At 44.0% G+C, this 16,775-nt stretch overlaps 2 protein-coding genes across 6 annotated transcripts; both read right to left on the reverse strand.

Annotated features, from left to right (window-relative positions):
* Positions 1-1,323: 1,323 nt before the first annotated feature.
* LOC110489829 (uncharacterized) lies at positions 1,324-9,023 on the reverse strand. Of its 4 annotated transcripts, none has more exons than XM_036944091.2 (11): positions 8,907-9,023; positions 8,498-8,658; positions 7,428-7,671; positions 7,047-7,215; positions 6,772-6,826; positions 4,947-5,222; positions 3,277-4,802; positions 2,830-2,905; positions 1,866-2,094; positions 1,601-1,708; positions 1,324-1,488 (listed from the first exon to the last, which is right to left on the reverse strand). In XM_036944091.2, exons 1-11 carry the CDS (start codon positions 8,986-8,988, stop codon positions 1,460-1,462), a joined length of 2,955 nt encoding a protein of 984 aa, XP_036799986.2. In that variant the 5' UTR covers positions 8,989-9,023; the 3' UTR covers positions 1,324-1,459. The 4 variants fall into 4 exon arrangements, with proteins under 4 accessions (XP_036799986.2, XP_036799985.2, XP_036799984.2 ...); XM_036944090.2 differs by having other exon boundaries at positions 7,428-7,674; positions 8,907-9,020; XM_036944089.2 differs by having other exon boundaries at positions 7,428-7,680; positions 8,907-9,020.
* An 871-nt stretch (positions 9,024-9,894) lies between these two features.
* Positions 9,895-15,854, reverse strand: LOC110489830 (bucky ball). 2 transcript variants are annotated; one of them, XR_002468627.3, is made up of 8 exons: positions 15,533-15,854; positions 14,944-15,123; positions 14,505-14,695; positions 13,629-14,420; positions 11,092-11,851; positions 10,755-10,850; positions 10,376-10,467; positions 9,895-10,216 (listed from the first exon to the last, which is right to left on the reverse strand). XR_002468627.3 is itself a non-coding variant. In XM_021562774.3 (8 exons), exons 1-8 carry the CDS (start codon positions 15,537-15,539, stop codon positions 10,185-10,187), a joined length of 2,154 nt encoding a protein of 717 aa, XP_021418449.3. In that variant the 5' UTR covers positions 15,540-15,854; the 3' UTR covers positions 9,895-10,184. The 2 variants fall into 2 exon arrangements, 1 of the variants encoding a protein (XP_021418449.3); XM_021562774.3 differs by having other exon boundaries at positions 10,376-10,471.
* Positions 15,855-16,775: the final 921 nt, after the last annotated feature.

Genomic DNA, 16,775 nt, shown 5'->3' on the forward strand with positions numbered 1-16,775 from the left:
TGAAATCATGTAAGCAAAAAGTGTTAAAAACAAAATATATTCTTCAAAGTAGCTATCCTTTGCATGCTATTGGCATTCTCTCAACCAGGTTGAGGTAGTCACCTGGAATGCATTTCAATTAACAGGCGTGCCGTAAGTTATTTTGTGGAATTGCTTTCCTTGAACCAATCAGTTGTGTTGTGACAAGGTAGGGGTAGTATACAGAAGAAAGCCCTATTTGGTAAAGTCCATATTATGGCAAGAACAGCACAAATAAGCAAATAAAACAGTCCGTTACTTTATAACATGAAATACTTGGAAAGTTTCTTCAAGTGCAGTCGCAAAAACCATCAAGCGCTATGAAACTGGCTCACATGAGGACCGCCACAGAACAGACCGAGTTACCTCTTCTGCAGAGGATAAGTTGAGTTAACTGCACCTCAGATTGCAGCCCAAATAAATGCTAGAGTTCAAGAAACAGAACCATCTGACCGTTAACTGTTCAGAGACTACATGAAATCAGGCCTTCATGGTTGAACTGCTGCAAAGACACCACTACTAAAGGACACCAATAAGAAGAGACGTGCTTGGGCCAAGAAGCTGGAGCAGACTTTAGACCTGTCGAAATCAGTCCTTTGGTTGGATGAGTGATTCCAACCGCCATGTCTTTGAGACGCAAAGTAGGTTAACAGATCTCTGCATGTGTAGTTACCACCGCAAAGGACTGAAGTCTGATGGTGCTTTGCTGGTAAGTCTGATTAATTTAGAATTCAAGTCTGACGAAATCAGTATGGCTACCACAACATTCTACAGTGATAAGCCATCCCATCTGGTTTGCACTTAGTGGGACTATCATTTGTTTTTCAACAGGACAATGACCCAGTACACCATCAGGCTGTGTAAGGGCTTTTTGACCAAGGAGAGTGATGGTGTGCTGCATCAGCCGACCTCAACCCAATTGAGATGGTTTGGGATGAGTTGGACCGCAGAGTGAAGGAAACGCAGCCAACAAGTGCTCAGCATGTGGGAACTCCTTCAAGACTGTTGGAAAAGCATTCTTCATGAAGCTGGTTGAGTGAATGCCATGAGTGTGCAAAGCTGTCATCAAGGCAAAGAATGGCTACTTTGAAGAATCTCAAATATTGATTAATTTAACATTTATGTTACTACATGATACCATGTATTATTTCATGGTTTTGATGTCGTCATCATCTCTACAATGTAGAAAATAGTACAAGTAAACAAAAACTCTTGCATAAGTAGGTGTCCAAACTTAACTGGTACTGTATACACATGTACACAGCCCTTTACTGTCCCCATGGAGAAGCAAACCAAGACAAGCACTGTAGTCAAGTGTTTATTGTACATTTCATAAATAGTGAGTACATACATGGTGAGCTTTAAGAGTTAATTCGTAAGTGTAGAGGATAACAATAAAAGTGCATTTACTTCACTTGTTACAATGTGCACGTGAAAAAAATTAGCATCTTGTGTCTTTTCTGTGAAGTCCTGAGGGGGGAATAAAATGTTGCAATTTAACAGAAAGGCAACATAACATTTCAAAAGCTGCTAAAAGTGTTTTGCACACAGTACAGCAGGGTTTTTTACAGTAGAGGACTACCTTGTGATTGAGAAATGCGTTTCTTCTGTTTAATCAAGTCTCTGGGTCCGAGCTTAATATTACTTTCAGTGTTGTCAGGGTTGGACAAAGCCGCTTTCCACAACTTCTCTGTAGGAACAAAATGAAAGGGCCATTAGTCAAACATTTCAACGCAAATGTTCAAATAACCTTAAATATAGCAACTGTCAAATGTTTTAAATGCTCTATGCAACCAATACAGGCTAAAACTGGTTTACACATTACATCAATAATGCTTTGGGCTTACCTTGAGATTTCTGTGCCGCGAGGTAGCATTGGTCCTGGTCCTGGTTTCTCCATTTGTCCTGAAGTGGGACAGAGACGCACACGCCAAGGTTCTCCTCATTTCGCTCCCTGATGACATCGCCATGGGGATGGCGGCGCGGCCCCCCCAACACAGCAGCGGGGGGCCGATGGGGCTCTTCACAGGAACAGTTCTTCTCCCTCAGTTTTGAGTGTGGACCCATGGGACACTTCTGGATGGATCAAGAATGTATTTGACCACTTAAAAAAAGGTGCACTGCAGAAAAGGCACCACATTTCCAGTGGTGTAAAGTACTTAAGTAAAAACACTAAGTCCTACTTATGTAGTTTAGGGTATTTGACAACTTTTACTTCATTACATTCCTAAAGAAAGTCATGTACATTTTACTCCATCCATTTTCCCTGACACCCAAAAGTAATCATTACATTGACAGGAAATTGGTCCAATCATGCTTGTTTAGAGAACATCCCTACTACCTCAGATCTGCCAGAATCCCTAAAGACAAATGCTTAGTTTGTAAATTATGTCTGAGTGTTGGTGTGCCCCTGGCTATCTGTAAATAATTGTTTGCTTAATAAGGAATGTGAAGTGATATATACACTTTGATACTCAAGTATATTTTAAACACAATACTTACTCCATTTTACCAGGTGACTTTCACTTTTACTCAAGTCATGACAATTGGATACTTCTTCCAACCACTGACCATTTTCTGGTTGCTAAAATTCTAATAGTTTGCCTAAATTCAGTTTGACGAAAACAAGCAAGTATAGTGTGGAGAATCATAGCACCATTAAAACAAAGATGTGGTATTTTCAGCTGGTGTATAAAACAGGAAGTAAAAAACAAACTTAATGGAAGCATAGAAAGTGTATAGGTTGGCCCTAGTCAAAAGTAGTGCACTATATCAAATAATGTGTCATGTACAACAGTGTGCAGTACTTGCCTCAGAGTGGCGCTTCATGGAGGACTGAGGCCTCCTGGGGTCCCTCAGTTTGGGCCCCGGTCCTGCCCGACAAGAACTGTTAGGTAGATTGATATTTCATGTCATTACGGCAGGAACATTTCATGTCAAACCAGCAGCAGACAAAAATACTAATTGAGAGCTTGGGACAATAAGGTTCTGTCTGCAAAGCGACAATTGAAATCATTGGCTTTAAAGTTCTAACCCCACCTTGGTTTGAATGCTGAAAGCAATTTCTCATCTTGTGTTCTTTTCAGCTTGACTTGGGGTATTTAGAGTACTGTGTATGTAGAGAACATTGAACATGACAAGGCTCTGTACATATGCTATGTACAAATGCAGATTGAACCTTAGTCCCAAGTGCAACATACTGTACAAGGCATAATCCAAAGTCCGAAAGCATAGAATGTGCCATGCCACAAACAATACCTGTTCTCAGAGGTCTCACCCTCCGTCTCTTCGTTTTGTGGTCCGCTGGGAACATCTGAACCGGAACCTTTCCTCGTTACCCGCCTCCGGGCAAGGCTTTTGCAGGCTGCACAAGTCTGGGCTAGGATATATTCCTCCCATGGTGGAATGGGGACCCCTTGTCGTTTTACAATCAGAGCATCCAGGCCTGGTCCTGGACTGCCAGGTCTCTTGTTCACTCTGCATTTTGTCGTCAAACATCTGGCACAGATGCGCTCCCTTTTGTGGCCACCAGGGGTCACCGTGTTCACATTGAAGGTCCGGTTAGCACAGAACTCTTGATCAGAGTGGCTCCTCCTGTCAACCTTGTCTCCGGGTCTGCATCCCTCTCCCTTAAGCCTGAGTGGAGCGGTTGTAGTGACTGAAACACGAGGATCTTTAGGCTCTTGGTCATGGTTTGGTTTCCGTTTGGGGCTAGACACCTTAAGTGGGCTGCCTCTGAGGATCTTGCGCTGCTCCTCAACATCAGAAGGCATCTTGCTGTGATAGTAGACGTTGCCAAAGTCGCCCAGCCAGCTAGTTGAGGGACGGTACGTGGGTAACCTCCCAAAGGAGGTATCCTGATGATCAAGGTCACTCACCGCACCCCTCTTTTGACTGGTCTCTGGAGACTTGGGCGCATTGTCCGTTTTGTTAGGACTGGATATTGCAGGTACCTCCATCACATTGGGGACCATCTCTGCCAATAAAACATTTTCATTCGAAGGGCTCTCCGCAATGGGGACTCCCTCCACTAGAGAGACCACCTCAGCTATGGGGACCTTCTCCGCCCCAGGGACCTCAACCGTGGGGACCTCCTCCACCATGGGGACTTCCTCCACCATGGGGACTTCCTCCACCATGGGGACTTCCTCCACGACCACAGGGCTCAGTGCCTCCCTGTGTGGCTCCATCAGGCCCTGCTGGATCATAAACTCTGCTGAGGGGACGTACGGTGCCAGAGACGCCGACCACACAGACGCCTCAATCTTCCTCAGCTCTTCTAAGTACTCCATGTCAAAGGGCAGGTGGAGGATCTTAAAATAGACACTCTTGGAGCCGTTCCCACTCAGTTCTCCGTCATCACTTGTAAATTGAGGAGCATCTGCAGTGTGGCTTTGGACCACCACTCTGTAGTCCATATCGGATTCAGAATTCCCTGGTCGTTCGGACAGTGTTTTCGCCATGAATGCGTTGCAATCGTCAAGAGCAAGGAAGTTATCTGGTCTGCCACTCGAGCATGCTCCCTCCATTAGAAGTATATCCGTGCAGGCTTGCTGGAGACACTGATCCCCCTCCTCCCCAACCAAACCCATCCCCTCCTGGCCATGGAGCATCCTGCCCTGTGAGACCTTGTGGTGGTGGAGGGAGGAGGAAGAGCAGAGCTGTACCAAGTCTTCATCGGTCGCAGACACGCTGTGGGCGGTGCACAGTTCAGATGTCTCATGGGAGTGGAGGATATTTAACCCTGTGGGCGTGCTGCGGCACTCCAGCCTCAACTCCTCCACCTAAGATAAAAGATAGGATGGTATTTTGTCAGTTTACACAAATTTGCCTTGCGTCATAAACTCATTACAAGACACAGAAAATATAGAGAAACAGAACACCAGGAACAGTACAGGGGATAAATATGAATGACAAATTCACATCACCTCTGTCTGGAACACAAAGCTGCCCTTCTGGGGTGCAGCAGACCTGGTGGAAATAGGAGTGTTGTTGGGGGTGGGTGCCAATACAACATCCTCGTAAGCTGCTGATTTAGACATCACCTCCTGCACAGCAGAGGCTGGGGATAGTGACTGGGCAGCTGTGCAACTGGTGTCGCTGCCAGATTCAGAGTTGGTTTGGACATTACTTTTCATAGACGAGTCAGCATTAGAGAGTTTGGGGTCAGAGCGTGCTGCTCCTAATGTGGGCTCAGTCTGTACCTAGGATAAAAGGGGAATATTGTCTTAGTACTGCTGTATACAAAATAAACACTGAATTAAGATGTGCAACATAATACATATAGGTACATTGTACATATGGATAATGTGCAGCCACAGTGCCTTCGGAAAGTATTCAGATCTGTTGACTTTACAACCCTTTTCTAAAACGGATTAAATAAAAATACTCCGCAATCTACACACAACACCCCATAAAAAAGCAAAACCTGGTTTAGAAATGTTTGCTTTATTAAAAAAAACATTTACATAAGTTCAGACCCTTTGCTATGAGACTCAATTTGTGCTCAGGCGATTCCAGTTTCCATTGATCATCCTTGAGATGTTTCTACAACTTGATTGGAGTCCACCTGTGGTAAATTCAATTGACTCGACATTTGGAAAGGCACACACACCTGTCTATATAAGGTCCCACAGTAGACAGTGCATGTCAAAGGGAAAGCCAAGCCAAGAGGCCAAAGGAATTGTCGGTAGAACTCCGAGACTGGATTGTGTCGAGGCACAGATCTGGGGAAGGGTACCAAAACATTTCTGCAGCATTGAAGGTCCCAAGAACAGTGGCCTCCATCATTCTTAAATGGAAGTTGGGAACCACCAAGACTCTTCCTAGAGCTGTCCACCCAGCCAAACTGAGAAATCAGGGGAGAAGGGCCATGGTCAGGGAGGTGACCAAGAACCCGATGATCCCCAAAAGAGCCCCAGAGTTCCTTTGTGGAGATGGGAGAAGGACAACAATTTCTGCAGATAGCGCGCTTGGAATTTGCCAAAGGGAACCTAAAGGACTAAGACCATGAGAAACAAGATTCTCTGGTCTGATGAAACCAAGATGGAAAACGTCGGCCTGAATGCCAAGCGTCACATCTGGAGGAAACCAGGCCCCATCCCTACAGTGACGCATAGTGGTGGAAGCAGCATGCTGTGGGCATGTTTTTCAGCAGCAGGGACTGGGAGACAAGTCAGGATCGAGGGAAAGATGAAGGAGCGAAGTACAGACAGACTTAATGAAGTCCTGAGCGCTCTGGAGCAGGTTCTCAGACTAGAGGGTGAACCTTCGCCCCAATAGGACAACGACCCTAAGCACACAGCCAAGACACCGCATGAGTGGTTTCTGTACAAGTCTCTGAATGTCCTTGAGCTGCCCAGCCAGAGCCCGGACTTGAACCCGAGCGAACTACTCTGGAGAGACATGAAAACAGATGTGCAGCAATGCCCCCCATCCAACCTGACAGAGCTTGAGGGGATCTGCAGCGAAGGCAGACACTCCCAAAAAACAGGTGTGCAAAGCTTATAGTGTCATACGTAAGGCTGTAATCGCTGCCAAAGGTGCTTCAACAAAGTTGAGTAAAGGGTCTGAATATTTTTGCAAACGTAATCTTTTTATAAATTAGCAAATATTTCTAAAAACACTGTTTTGCTTTCTTATGGGGTATTGTGTGTAAATGGTAAAAAAAATAGTCAACTTTAGAATAAGGTTGTAATGTAACAAAATGTGGAGAAAGTCAAAGGGTCTGAATACTTTCCGAAAGCACAATACCTCAGAGTTGATCATCTCCCTGCTGGTGGCTGGGGCATTGTGCTGGTAGCGGAACCTGTGGGCATCAGTCATAGACATGTATCCATTATTATTAGTATGTATGAGGTGATTTGAGGTAGCATCTAAAAAGCTTTGACATATGAAGGTGTTAATGCATTGTATGGTATACTGATGTTTCAGAATTCTTTGTTTGGTCTATTTCACACAATCATTGGCTTGGCATACGACATTGGTAATGAAAGCAATGTGAACTTATATAAAATACTACAAACAACCTGCGTGCATGGTAAGCCATGGTCTGTGGGTAGTGGGTAGTGTGGTAGTGGGGGTTGATCATACGCCTGTAGTCCGCCAGGTGGAGCTGAGAGTGGGGTAGGATGTAACCCGGAGGCTCCATGTAGGGACTGGGCTGGAAGGGACTCGGCATCATCATACCATAACCTCCTGACAAATAGATTTTAATTCAAACATGGTGTCCAGCTTTATTTTAAGTGACAATTCAACTAACACATAACCTACATGACACTTAAATCTGTAAAGTGTTAACGTGGACCTTCTAGACCCTGGTCAAAAGTCGTGTACTATGTATAGGTATGTGTGCCATTAGTGTAATAATAGGGTGCCATTTAGGAGGTCAATACCTCCATGGTACTTACCCATCCCAGGGAAGCTGCAGTAAGGGTTGTATGGCATGGGCCACTGATAGGGTAGAGCAGAGGGGTAAAGCTGGGAAGGGAATGGCTGGGAAGGGAATGGCTGGGAAGGGAATGGCTGGGAAGGGAATGGCTGGGAAGGGAATGGCTGGGAAGGGAATGGCTGGGAAGGGAATGGCTGGGAAGGGAATGGCTGGGAAGGGTGTATGTAGAAGAATGGTCTGCTGTGCTGGATGTGGTGATGGGGCTGCTGGTGCTCAAATGACAAAGTAGATTTTTTAAATATTCACAGGATACATATTAGTGTACACAGTTCAATGACATTCTCTTGCCTTGGGTGTATTTAGTCAGATTCCGTTGCGCAACATTGTGCAAGCGGCAGGTAGCCTAGTGGTTATAGCGTTGGACAAGTAACCGAGCTGACAAGGTAATAAATAATCTGTCATTCTGCCCCTTTGAGAAGAACAATGAACGGAGCAGAACTGACTTGCCTAGTTAAGGAAAAGGTCAAATAAATAGTCGGTTGCAAAATGTTAAAAACCGTTATTTGTATAATAGAATCATGCATTTGCAGGACATTATCTTTTTGGAGTACTGTTCCCACACAGAATTCGATTAACAAATACATCCCAGTTAATTTGTGACAGGTGGGATTGAAACCCTGAATGGTAATCCTGTTGTATTCATTAGTTTGATTCCATTCTAAAACATTTAGTTGCAAATGTTTTTCAACAGAAAACATTTGTTTACTCTAAACTAAAGGAACAAAGCGGGGAGGCCTACCAGAGGTGTGTGTACTCATTACAGATTGACGCAAAACATTGTAAAGCGAAAACGAGTTTGTTGGACAAATTTAATTATGTCCCCCCTTGTTTGCGCAGTTAGTTTCCATTGCAATAACGATTACGGAATTTGTCCAATTTAAAATGTTGTAAAAGGTTTTACATTGAGTTTAGCAACGGACTAAGACTAATGACTATACCCAAGTCTCACAAGGGAGGAACTTCGTAACTATTAACACAGAAGGAAATTCCAACAAACATCCGCTACATTCACTTGCAATAAATGCTTACTTGCTGGTGTGGGGGCTGGTCCTCGGGACGTGGAACTCCGTAAGGTCCAGGGTGACCTGGGTGTCGGGGGCCCGGGCCCGGTTGAGGTCCATGGGCTGGATTGGGCCCACGAGGGCCCGCTCCAAATGCATGCTGTGCTGTAGACGCGGTTGTTTCCATATCTGTAGGAGAATTAAACAAAACGCAGGGTGAAGAGTTGGACATTTCCTACACAATTCAGTTCCACTTCCTCATCTCATCAATCAGTGTTGGTATTTTCTACAGTTTACCATGTATATTTGTTTGACTGAATTGTCAAAGGCTTTTGAAAGTATGTCTAAGCACACAAAGGCTTTAAGAACACTAAGCTCTTTAAATTATTACGCTAAAATTGGGGGGGAGAGGCAGGCAATGAACAGATTTTACGTACTCGCAAAACGAATATAACTATCTAGGAACCAGTATGCAGGCGTGATGGGAATTAAATAGGGAATTGAAGAGGGTTGGGCCATTGACCACGTTTTGGATATATTTTTTTAAAGAACCGATGAGCTGTACTAATTATACAAGGTGCACCTGATTCCGTTCACCCAGCTACCCAATAAACTCGTAAAAGGGGTTGTCGTAATGGCGGTAGAGATACTCTCAATGATCGGCTATGAAAAGCCACCTGACATTTACTGCTGAGGTGCTGACCTGTTGCACCCTCGACAACCACTGATTATTATTTGCCCCTGCTGGTCATCTATGAAAATTTGAACATCTTGGCCATGTTCTGTTATAATCTCCACCCGGCCCAGCCAGAAGAGGAATGGCCACCCCTCATAGCCTGGTTCCTCTCTAGATTTATTCCTCGGTTCTGGCCTTTCTAGGGGAGTTTTTACTAGCCACCATGCTTCTACACCTGCATTGCTTGCTGTTTTAGGCTGGGTCTCTGTACAGCACTTTGAGATATCAGCTGATGTAAGAAGCGCTTTATAAATACATTTGATGGCGCTCATTGGGCAAGTTTCTTTTGCATGACCAGGTGCCACAGGTGGGCTGAGTTTGGTATTTTAGAACATTCCATTGGTCCTTAAATTAAATCTCCAGGCACCGGGGCACCAGGCCATGCAAAACAATCTCGCCCGTTGTTTTCACTTGCATCATTACCAGTAAATGTATAAAGCTAACGAAAACTAGCTTGCACATCAGTAATTGAAAGCAGTAACTGTAATTTGCAATCATAGTCTAAATTAGACTGTCAGCAACTTAACTGCTATGGCCGACTGACAAAATCCTACATGGCAATAGCATTGTCTCATGTCAAGTAGTCTAATATTTGCCATTTATCGAGTTCTATAATTTTCTAGCGTAAAATTGTTATAATTCCAAACCATATGAACACTTACTAACAGGTGTAATAAACCACAGCCAGGTACAATGAAATTCCTTTTAATAATGCACACACTGGTCACGCAAATCAACATTTCAAAGCCACCAACCCTGTGCTGGTGAATAAGTAGGTATTTAACCCCCAAAGAATACAGTACAGTGCTAGCTAACAGGCTGTGTCTATGGACCTCCTGAAAGTGTACTTTATTAGCCAAGGAGACTTCAACCAAGTCTCCTTGGTTTATCACCCCAAAAAATAAAAGTGTCCATCTATATTGTGCAATCTACTAAGTGCTCTTTTTCTGTGCCATTTTATTTGATCAATGGTGTGACATTAACATCTTGTGTCTCCTCTCTTGGTGGACCCTGGAAGAAGCAGAAGAAAATTAGAAAAATATTCATACACCAACATAACACAGCAAGGTCTTAATGCACTATAAAAAGGGAATTAGGGTTCAATTTAGGATGCAACCAAGTATTGGCAATAGTGAAAAAACAGCAGAAGATTGAAGAAAAAAACATTACCTTTTCCCCTGTGACATCGTGTTGGCTCCTCTTCCTCATCTCGCACTCTCTGGTACACCAATGGCTTCCACAGAGCTTTCCTCAGTGCCAGTCTTTCTGAAAACAACCAGACCTGAACATTACGCTCTCACATTCATAGAAAACACATCTGAAGTCATACGCGTCAGGCGTTTGAGTGTTGATTTAGGGTCCGTTTTGCATTTTGGATCACAACGAAGAAGGTTACATGGGGGGGGGGGGGGGGGGGGGGGGACACCTGATCATAGCTCAGCACTCCTACTCAGATTCTTGACACATGGCCCCAGGTCAATGCTGTAGATACTTTGGACAGCTAAAGAACATCCATTAAAATCTATTGATCGGGATTGGTTTATATTACCTTGCAGTGAGGCATGTGGTTTTCGTCTGGGCTTGGCCCTACCCCTCTCCCACCTACCCGGTTCTGAAGTCTCAATGCCCTCTCTGCATAGTCCATCTAGAGAGAGCAGATCTATGGTTTAGTGTACAGGGAAATCAAAATCAGCCAACTCTGGCCCCAATAATGCATGAGTAGTACGATGTTCCTATTTCAATGGGAGTCCATATTTAAGTCAATGATGCCCTAATGGGCATACTTGGGGCCATTAGAGTGAACCCATTAGTTTACTAATCAAATTGCAACGGTCGGAGGTTCTACGCCCATTCTAGTGAATCTATTTTTTACAAAGAATACTTACCTTTGCATGTCCTGTGTTCGTTATCCCCTGCATCATGCCCACCTTCCACCACATGGCCTTCATAATACTCCAGCTCTGATCTCACCAGCACCATCTCTGGTTCCTCCTGCTGCTGCTCCTCCTCCTCCTCTGGTCCGACAGCCTCTCTACACTGGCCTCTCTTACAGCTGGGTTTGGGATGCTGTTGGATGTGTAGAGGCTGGTGTTTCTTGGGGACAGAGTGCTTCTGCACGACCACCCTAGTGGGGTGCGCGCTCTCATCACGCGTCCTTGCAGACTGTTGTTCCTGCTCGACAACGTCATCAGAATCCCCCGCCTCATCATCAGCGTACACCCTCGGGCTGTGATGAACTTTAACCCTGCTCGCCCCTCCTTTCAACAGGCTCGAGCCACAGCAGGCGCACAAAAGCTTCTTGGACTTAGGACAGACTTTCTTGACCCCTGGCTCTCTGAGGTGCTCGACCTCCGCAGGGAACCTCCTCCCTGCGTAGACGGAGCTTCTGGGAAACCGATCCATGTCCTCCAGGTCGGTGGAGAACATCTCCTCTCGGGACGAGAGCTCATCTAGGGAGGGACTGAGGACACTGAGCCTTCCATGGGCTGTCTGTGGGGGGCAGTAGTAGGAGTAGTAGTGGTGACGGGCTGGGGAGGAGGTGGTAGTGATCCGGCTGGAGGACAGGGAAGCCTGGAGGTCTCCACACAGCAGAGCAGAGCTGGAGCTGGCAGAGCAGTCCTTCTGCAGAGCTCCAGCTGTCAGAACCTTGTCCAAATTAAATCCAATTAAAGTTTGCCATAATATAGAGAATACAATGAAACTAGAGGTCGACCGATTATTCGGAATGGCTGATTTCAAGTTTTCATAACAATTGGAAATCAGTATTTTTGAACACCGATTTGGCAGATTTATTTTTATACATTTATTTAACTAGGCAAGTTAGTTAAGAACACATTCTTATTTTCAATGACGGCCTAGGAACAGTGTGTCAACTGCCTTGTTCTGGGGCAGAACGACAGATTTTTACCTGGTCAGCTCCGGGATTCAATCTTGCAACCTTACAGTTAACTAACGTTAGTCCAACACTACCACCTGCCTCTCATTGCACTCCACGAGGAGCCTACCTCTTACGCGAATGCAGTAAGAAGCCAAGGTAAGTTGCTAGCTAGCATTAAACGTATCTTATAAAGTAACAATCATAATCACTAGTTACCTACACGGTTCATGATATTACTAGTTTATCTAGCGTGTCCTGCGTTGCATATAATCGATACGGTGCGCATTCTCGGAAAAAGGACTGTCGTTGCGCCAACGTGTACCTAACCATAAACATCAATGCCTTTCTTAAAATCAATACACAGAAGTATACGTTTAAGCCTGCATATTTAGCTGAAAGAAATCCAGGTTAGCAGGCAATATTAACCAGGTGAAATTGTGTCACTTCTCTTGCGTTCATTGCACGCAGAGTCAGGGTATATGCGATAATAAACGTTATCAAACGTTTTGTTTTCGAAATGATAATTTCCGGATTCGACCATATTAATGACCAAAGGCTCGTATTTCTGTGTGTTATTATATTATAATTAAGTCTATGATTTGATAGAGCAGTATGACTGAGCGGTGGTAGGCAGCAGCAGGCTCGTAAGTATTCATTCAAACAGCACTTTCGTGCGTTTTGCCAGCAGCTCTTCGCTCTGCTTCAAGCATTGCGCTGTTTATGACTTCAAGCCTATCAACTCCCGAGATTAGGCTGGTGTAACCGATGTGAAATGGTTAGCGGGGTGCGCGCTAATAGCGTTTCAAACTTCACCCGCTTTAAGACGTGGAGTAGTTGTTCCCCTTGATCTGCAAGGGTTTTGTGGAGCGATGGGTAACGCTGCTTCGAGGGTGGCTGTTGTCGATGTGTTCCTGGTTCGAGCCCAGGTAGGAGCGAGGAGAGGGACGGAAGCTATACTGTCACACTGGCAATACTAAAGTTCCTATAAGAACATCCAATAGTCAAAGATAGATGAAATACAAATGGTATAGAGTGAAATAGTCCTATAAATACTATATTAACTACAACCTAAAACCTCTTACCTTGGAATATTGAAGTCTCATGTTAAAAGGAACCACCAGCTTAAATATGTTCTCATGTTCTGAGCAAGGAACTTAAACGTTAGCTTTTTTACATGGCACATATTGCACTTTTACTTTATTCTCCAACACTGTTATTGCAATATTTAAACCAAATGTTTCATTATTTATTTGAGGCTAAATAGATTTTTATTGATGTATTATATTAAGTTAAAATTCAGTATTGTTGTAATTGTCATTATTACAATTTTGTTTTTAATTACAAAAAATTGGCCAATTAATCGGTATCGGCTTTTTTTTGGTTCTCCAATTAATCGGTATCGGCTTTTTTTTGGTTCTCCAATATATCGGTATCGCTGTTAAAATCATAAATCGGTCGACCTCTAAATGAAATGCTTACAAGGTCTCAACAAACACTGCAGATTAAAAATAAAAAATAAAGATTACAATTATAGTAAAAAGTTACCTTGTCAAAGGGCAGATGGAGGATCTGGTAGGAAAGGTCAACATCCAGTTTAGACAGACCTTTCCTATCTGGAACATCAAATGTTTCTTCCCCACATTTAGTGTCCTCTAAGGCTTGCCAGTCAGAGGCTAGGGGGGATGGTAGTGACTGTGTGGAGAGCAGATTGGAGCAGTGTCCCTGCCACCTAGGTCCCTCAGTGGAACTAGTACCATCTGGATTGGTGCAGTCCTCCTCTGCCTCGTTGTCTATGTTTTCAGGTCTGGGGCTGTCTTCAGACTGCAAGACAGCAGACTGGAGGCAAAGACTTTCCAAAGAACAGCGATGAAGAGACTCCTCCGCATGTTGCTGCTGGTCCAGGTTCTCCTCAAGCTCCTCGTGAATAGATGAGCTGTCCAATGGGGTGTCTTCGTCAGAGTCTACAGCCCAGCCCTCCTTACCCAGCCCGCCGAGGCGTCGGCTTGACTCACCGTCATAGACTGCTGTCGTGGAGTTACCGACGCTGAACAATCTGCCCATCGGAAACGACGACTGCAATTGGCTGCCTTCCAATTTACCACAAGCGGCTCCATGACCACTGTGTATGTCTCCCCCCACCACCACCTCACAAGATTTCCTTTCCCCATCTGGTGAGAATATTCCGGAAGATTGTGAAACAACACCGGAATCCAGCTCTTTCTCAGAACCCTGCATCTCGTTGGCCCGGAGTTTGTCCAGACATTCTATGAGCTTGTTGAGCGCATCACTCGGGTCCGTCTGAGCCTCAGAACAGACCACCTCTCTCTGGGTGTGATCCTGGTGGTGGTGAATTAACTAATTAATAAATGAGAGAATATATAAAATAGCCTTATTCATCTGTGCACAAGAATACATACATACATGGTGGTGTTGTTGCTGTTGGCGGAACATGGGGTCATGCACAGGAGGTAGATGGAAATGGGGTGGTTCATACATGCGTCTGTAATCAACTGGATGCATGTGTGGCGCGTGTGGGACAACATATCCACCAGGATACTGCATGTATGGGTATGCAGACATGTATGGACTAGGACGTCCAAAGGGATAAACTCCTGCGGAGAACATAAGCTTTTTTTTTAAGACAATGACCATGCGGCAAAATATTTGCATCCCTGAAAAAAAATATATAAAACACTAATAATCCATAATCCACTGAAATTATGGTTTGAGAAAAACTATACGTCGCAAATATAGTGCACTAAAAGGTTCACGTCCAAAGCAGTGCACTACAGCACTATATAGGAAATAGGGTGCCATTTGATTTGGGATACAAACAAAGAAACGTGAAAGGTAGGCCTACCGGAACCAGGTAAGCCATAGTGGTTGTATGGGTTATTCATATTATGCCACTGATTGTGATGATGATACATGTTGTAGTAAGGTTGAGAAGCCGGCTGAACATAGAAGAAGGGCCTTGGGTGATTGACCTGCCGCTGGTTTTGCTGACCGCTTTCCATCGACTGTTGGTGTTTGCTCCCTTCTGTATTAAAAAGAAAACGAACAATCATTGTCATTCCATTATGTTATGAATAATCAGTGTGAATATATATAAAAACGTTTTAGATCATATCAGTTCAGTCAGAGAGCTTCAGAATCACAAATAATTGGTGCACACTGGTAGTAGCCTCTTGCCAGACATTGTGTCTAGAGATATGGACTTGCCTGGAAACCCGACGGGAACTTTCCTGATTCAAACGCTAATTTCTGCACTACGTAGAATTCTACGCAATTTCAACGTTGGGTTTCCAGGTAAAGCAATGGAGTTGGCAAGAGTAGAAACAGATATAGGACCAGGCTACAGTGACATTTATATCCATATTTAAACTTTGAGAACACTTGACAGGTAAATAGGTAAATAGACATGGCTATGGGAAATTTGATTGGCCTACCGTCCATTTTCTGATGTATTCAACGATTATCAAAATGAAAGCGCTGGAAACGAGATGAGGCCTTACTTCACAACGTTACCACTACCAATTGGAAACACTTTTTTCCCTGAGTAATTTTACTTGGTAGACTCTTTCAGAATTATACTAAAATCTAATCTTCAATAGTTTGAGCTACGGATATCTACTGCCCTAACCGTTCAATCAGTTTTATAGATCACACCTGTGCTCCTAATTTGTTTTTTGTTTTGTTTTTTACATTTCACCGACATTTTCTCCCAGAAGAGGGCGCCATTTGCCGTGGAGAGACATTTGAAGATGGACTGAGGGGATTCGATTAAGTTGCCTCGAGTTGAACCCGGCTATGGCCCGTCACGTGATTTGGCAAGGCGGTGAGGGAGTCGCGCTGTGCTCAAATTGAACGTTAATCTGCGCCGCTTGGTCATATGGTCAACAATGCAGCATGGTGCATCGTTCATAAACATTAATCTCTTTTACATAAAATATATGTTCGAATTTTCAAACTATTTTTAATTGAGGAGGCGGATAAAGCGGTTTTATCAAAAGCAATTAATTGTGCATGTGAAAAGCCCAAATCTTAGTCATTACTCCACGTGCTTAAAGCCCCCATGCAGTCTTAATCATTTTATTTTTAAATCATCACTTTATGTCTAATAAATCACTGTGTATGTTTCTTTAACGAAAATAACTCCAAAATATATATTTTTCAAATGTATTTCCCTGAGCCTCCTTTGGCCTTTGAAATGCTCAGTCTGATCACATGGGTGTTAGGAAACAAATGTGAAGATATTTACATACAGAGCCCCGATTGGCTGATAGGTTGGTCTAGAGCCCATCCCCTTATTTACCAAGAGAGTTTTTATTTTTCGTAGATATCTATTTACCACCACAAACTGATGCAAGTACTAAGACCACACTAAACTAGCTGTATAAGGCCATAAGCAAGTGTAACGGATGTGAAACGGCTAGCTTAGTTAGCGGTGTGCGCTAAATAGCGTTTCAATTGGTGATGTCACTTGCTCTGAGACCTTGAAGTAGTGGTCCCCTTGCTCTGCAAGGGCCGCGGCTTTTGTGGAGAAATGGGTAACGAGGGGACGGTCTAAAGTTATACTGTTACACAAGCAAGATAATGCTCACCCAGAAGTGACGCTCCTCGTGGCCGGGGACTTTAATACAGGAAAATTTAAATCCGTTTTACCTCATTTCTACCAGCATGTCATACAAA

This window comes from Oncorhynchus mykiss, chromosome 15 (genome assembly GCF_057628025.1).
Source record: "Oncorhynchus mykiss isolate SJ-2025 chromosome 15, ASM5762802v1, whole genome shotgun sequence".
NCBI lineage: Eukaryota > Metazoa > Chordata > Actinopteri > Salmoniformes > Salmonidae > Oncorhynchus > Oncorhynchus mykiss.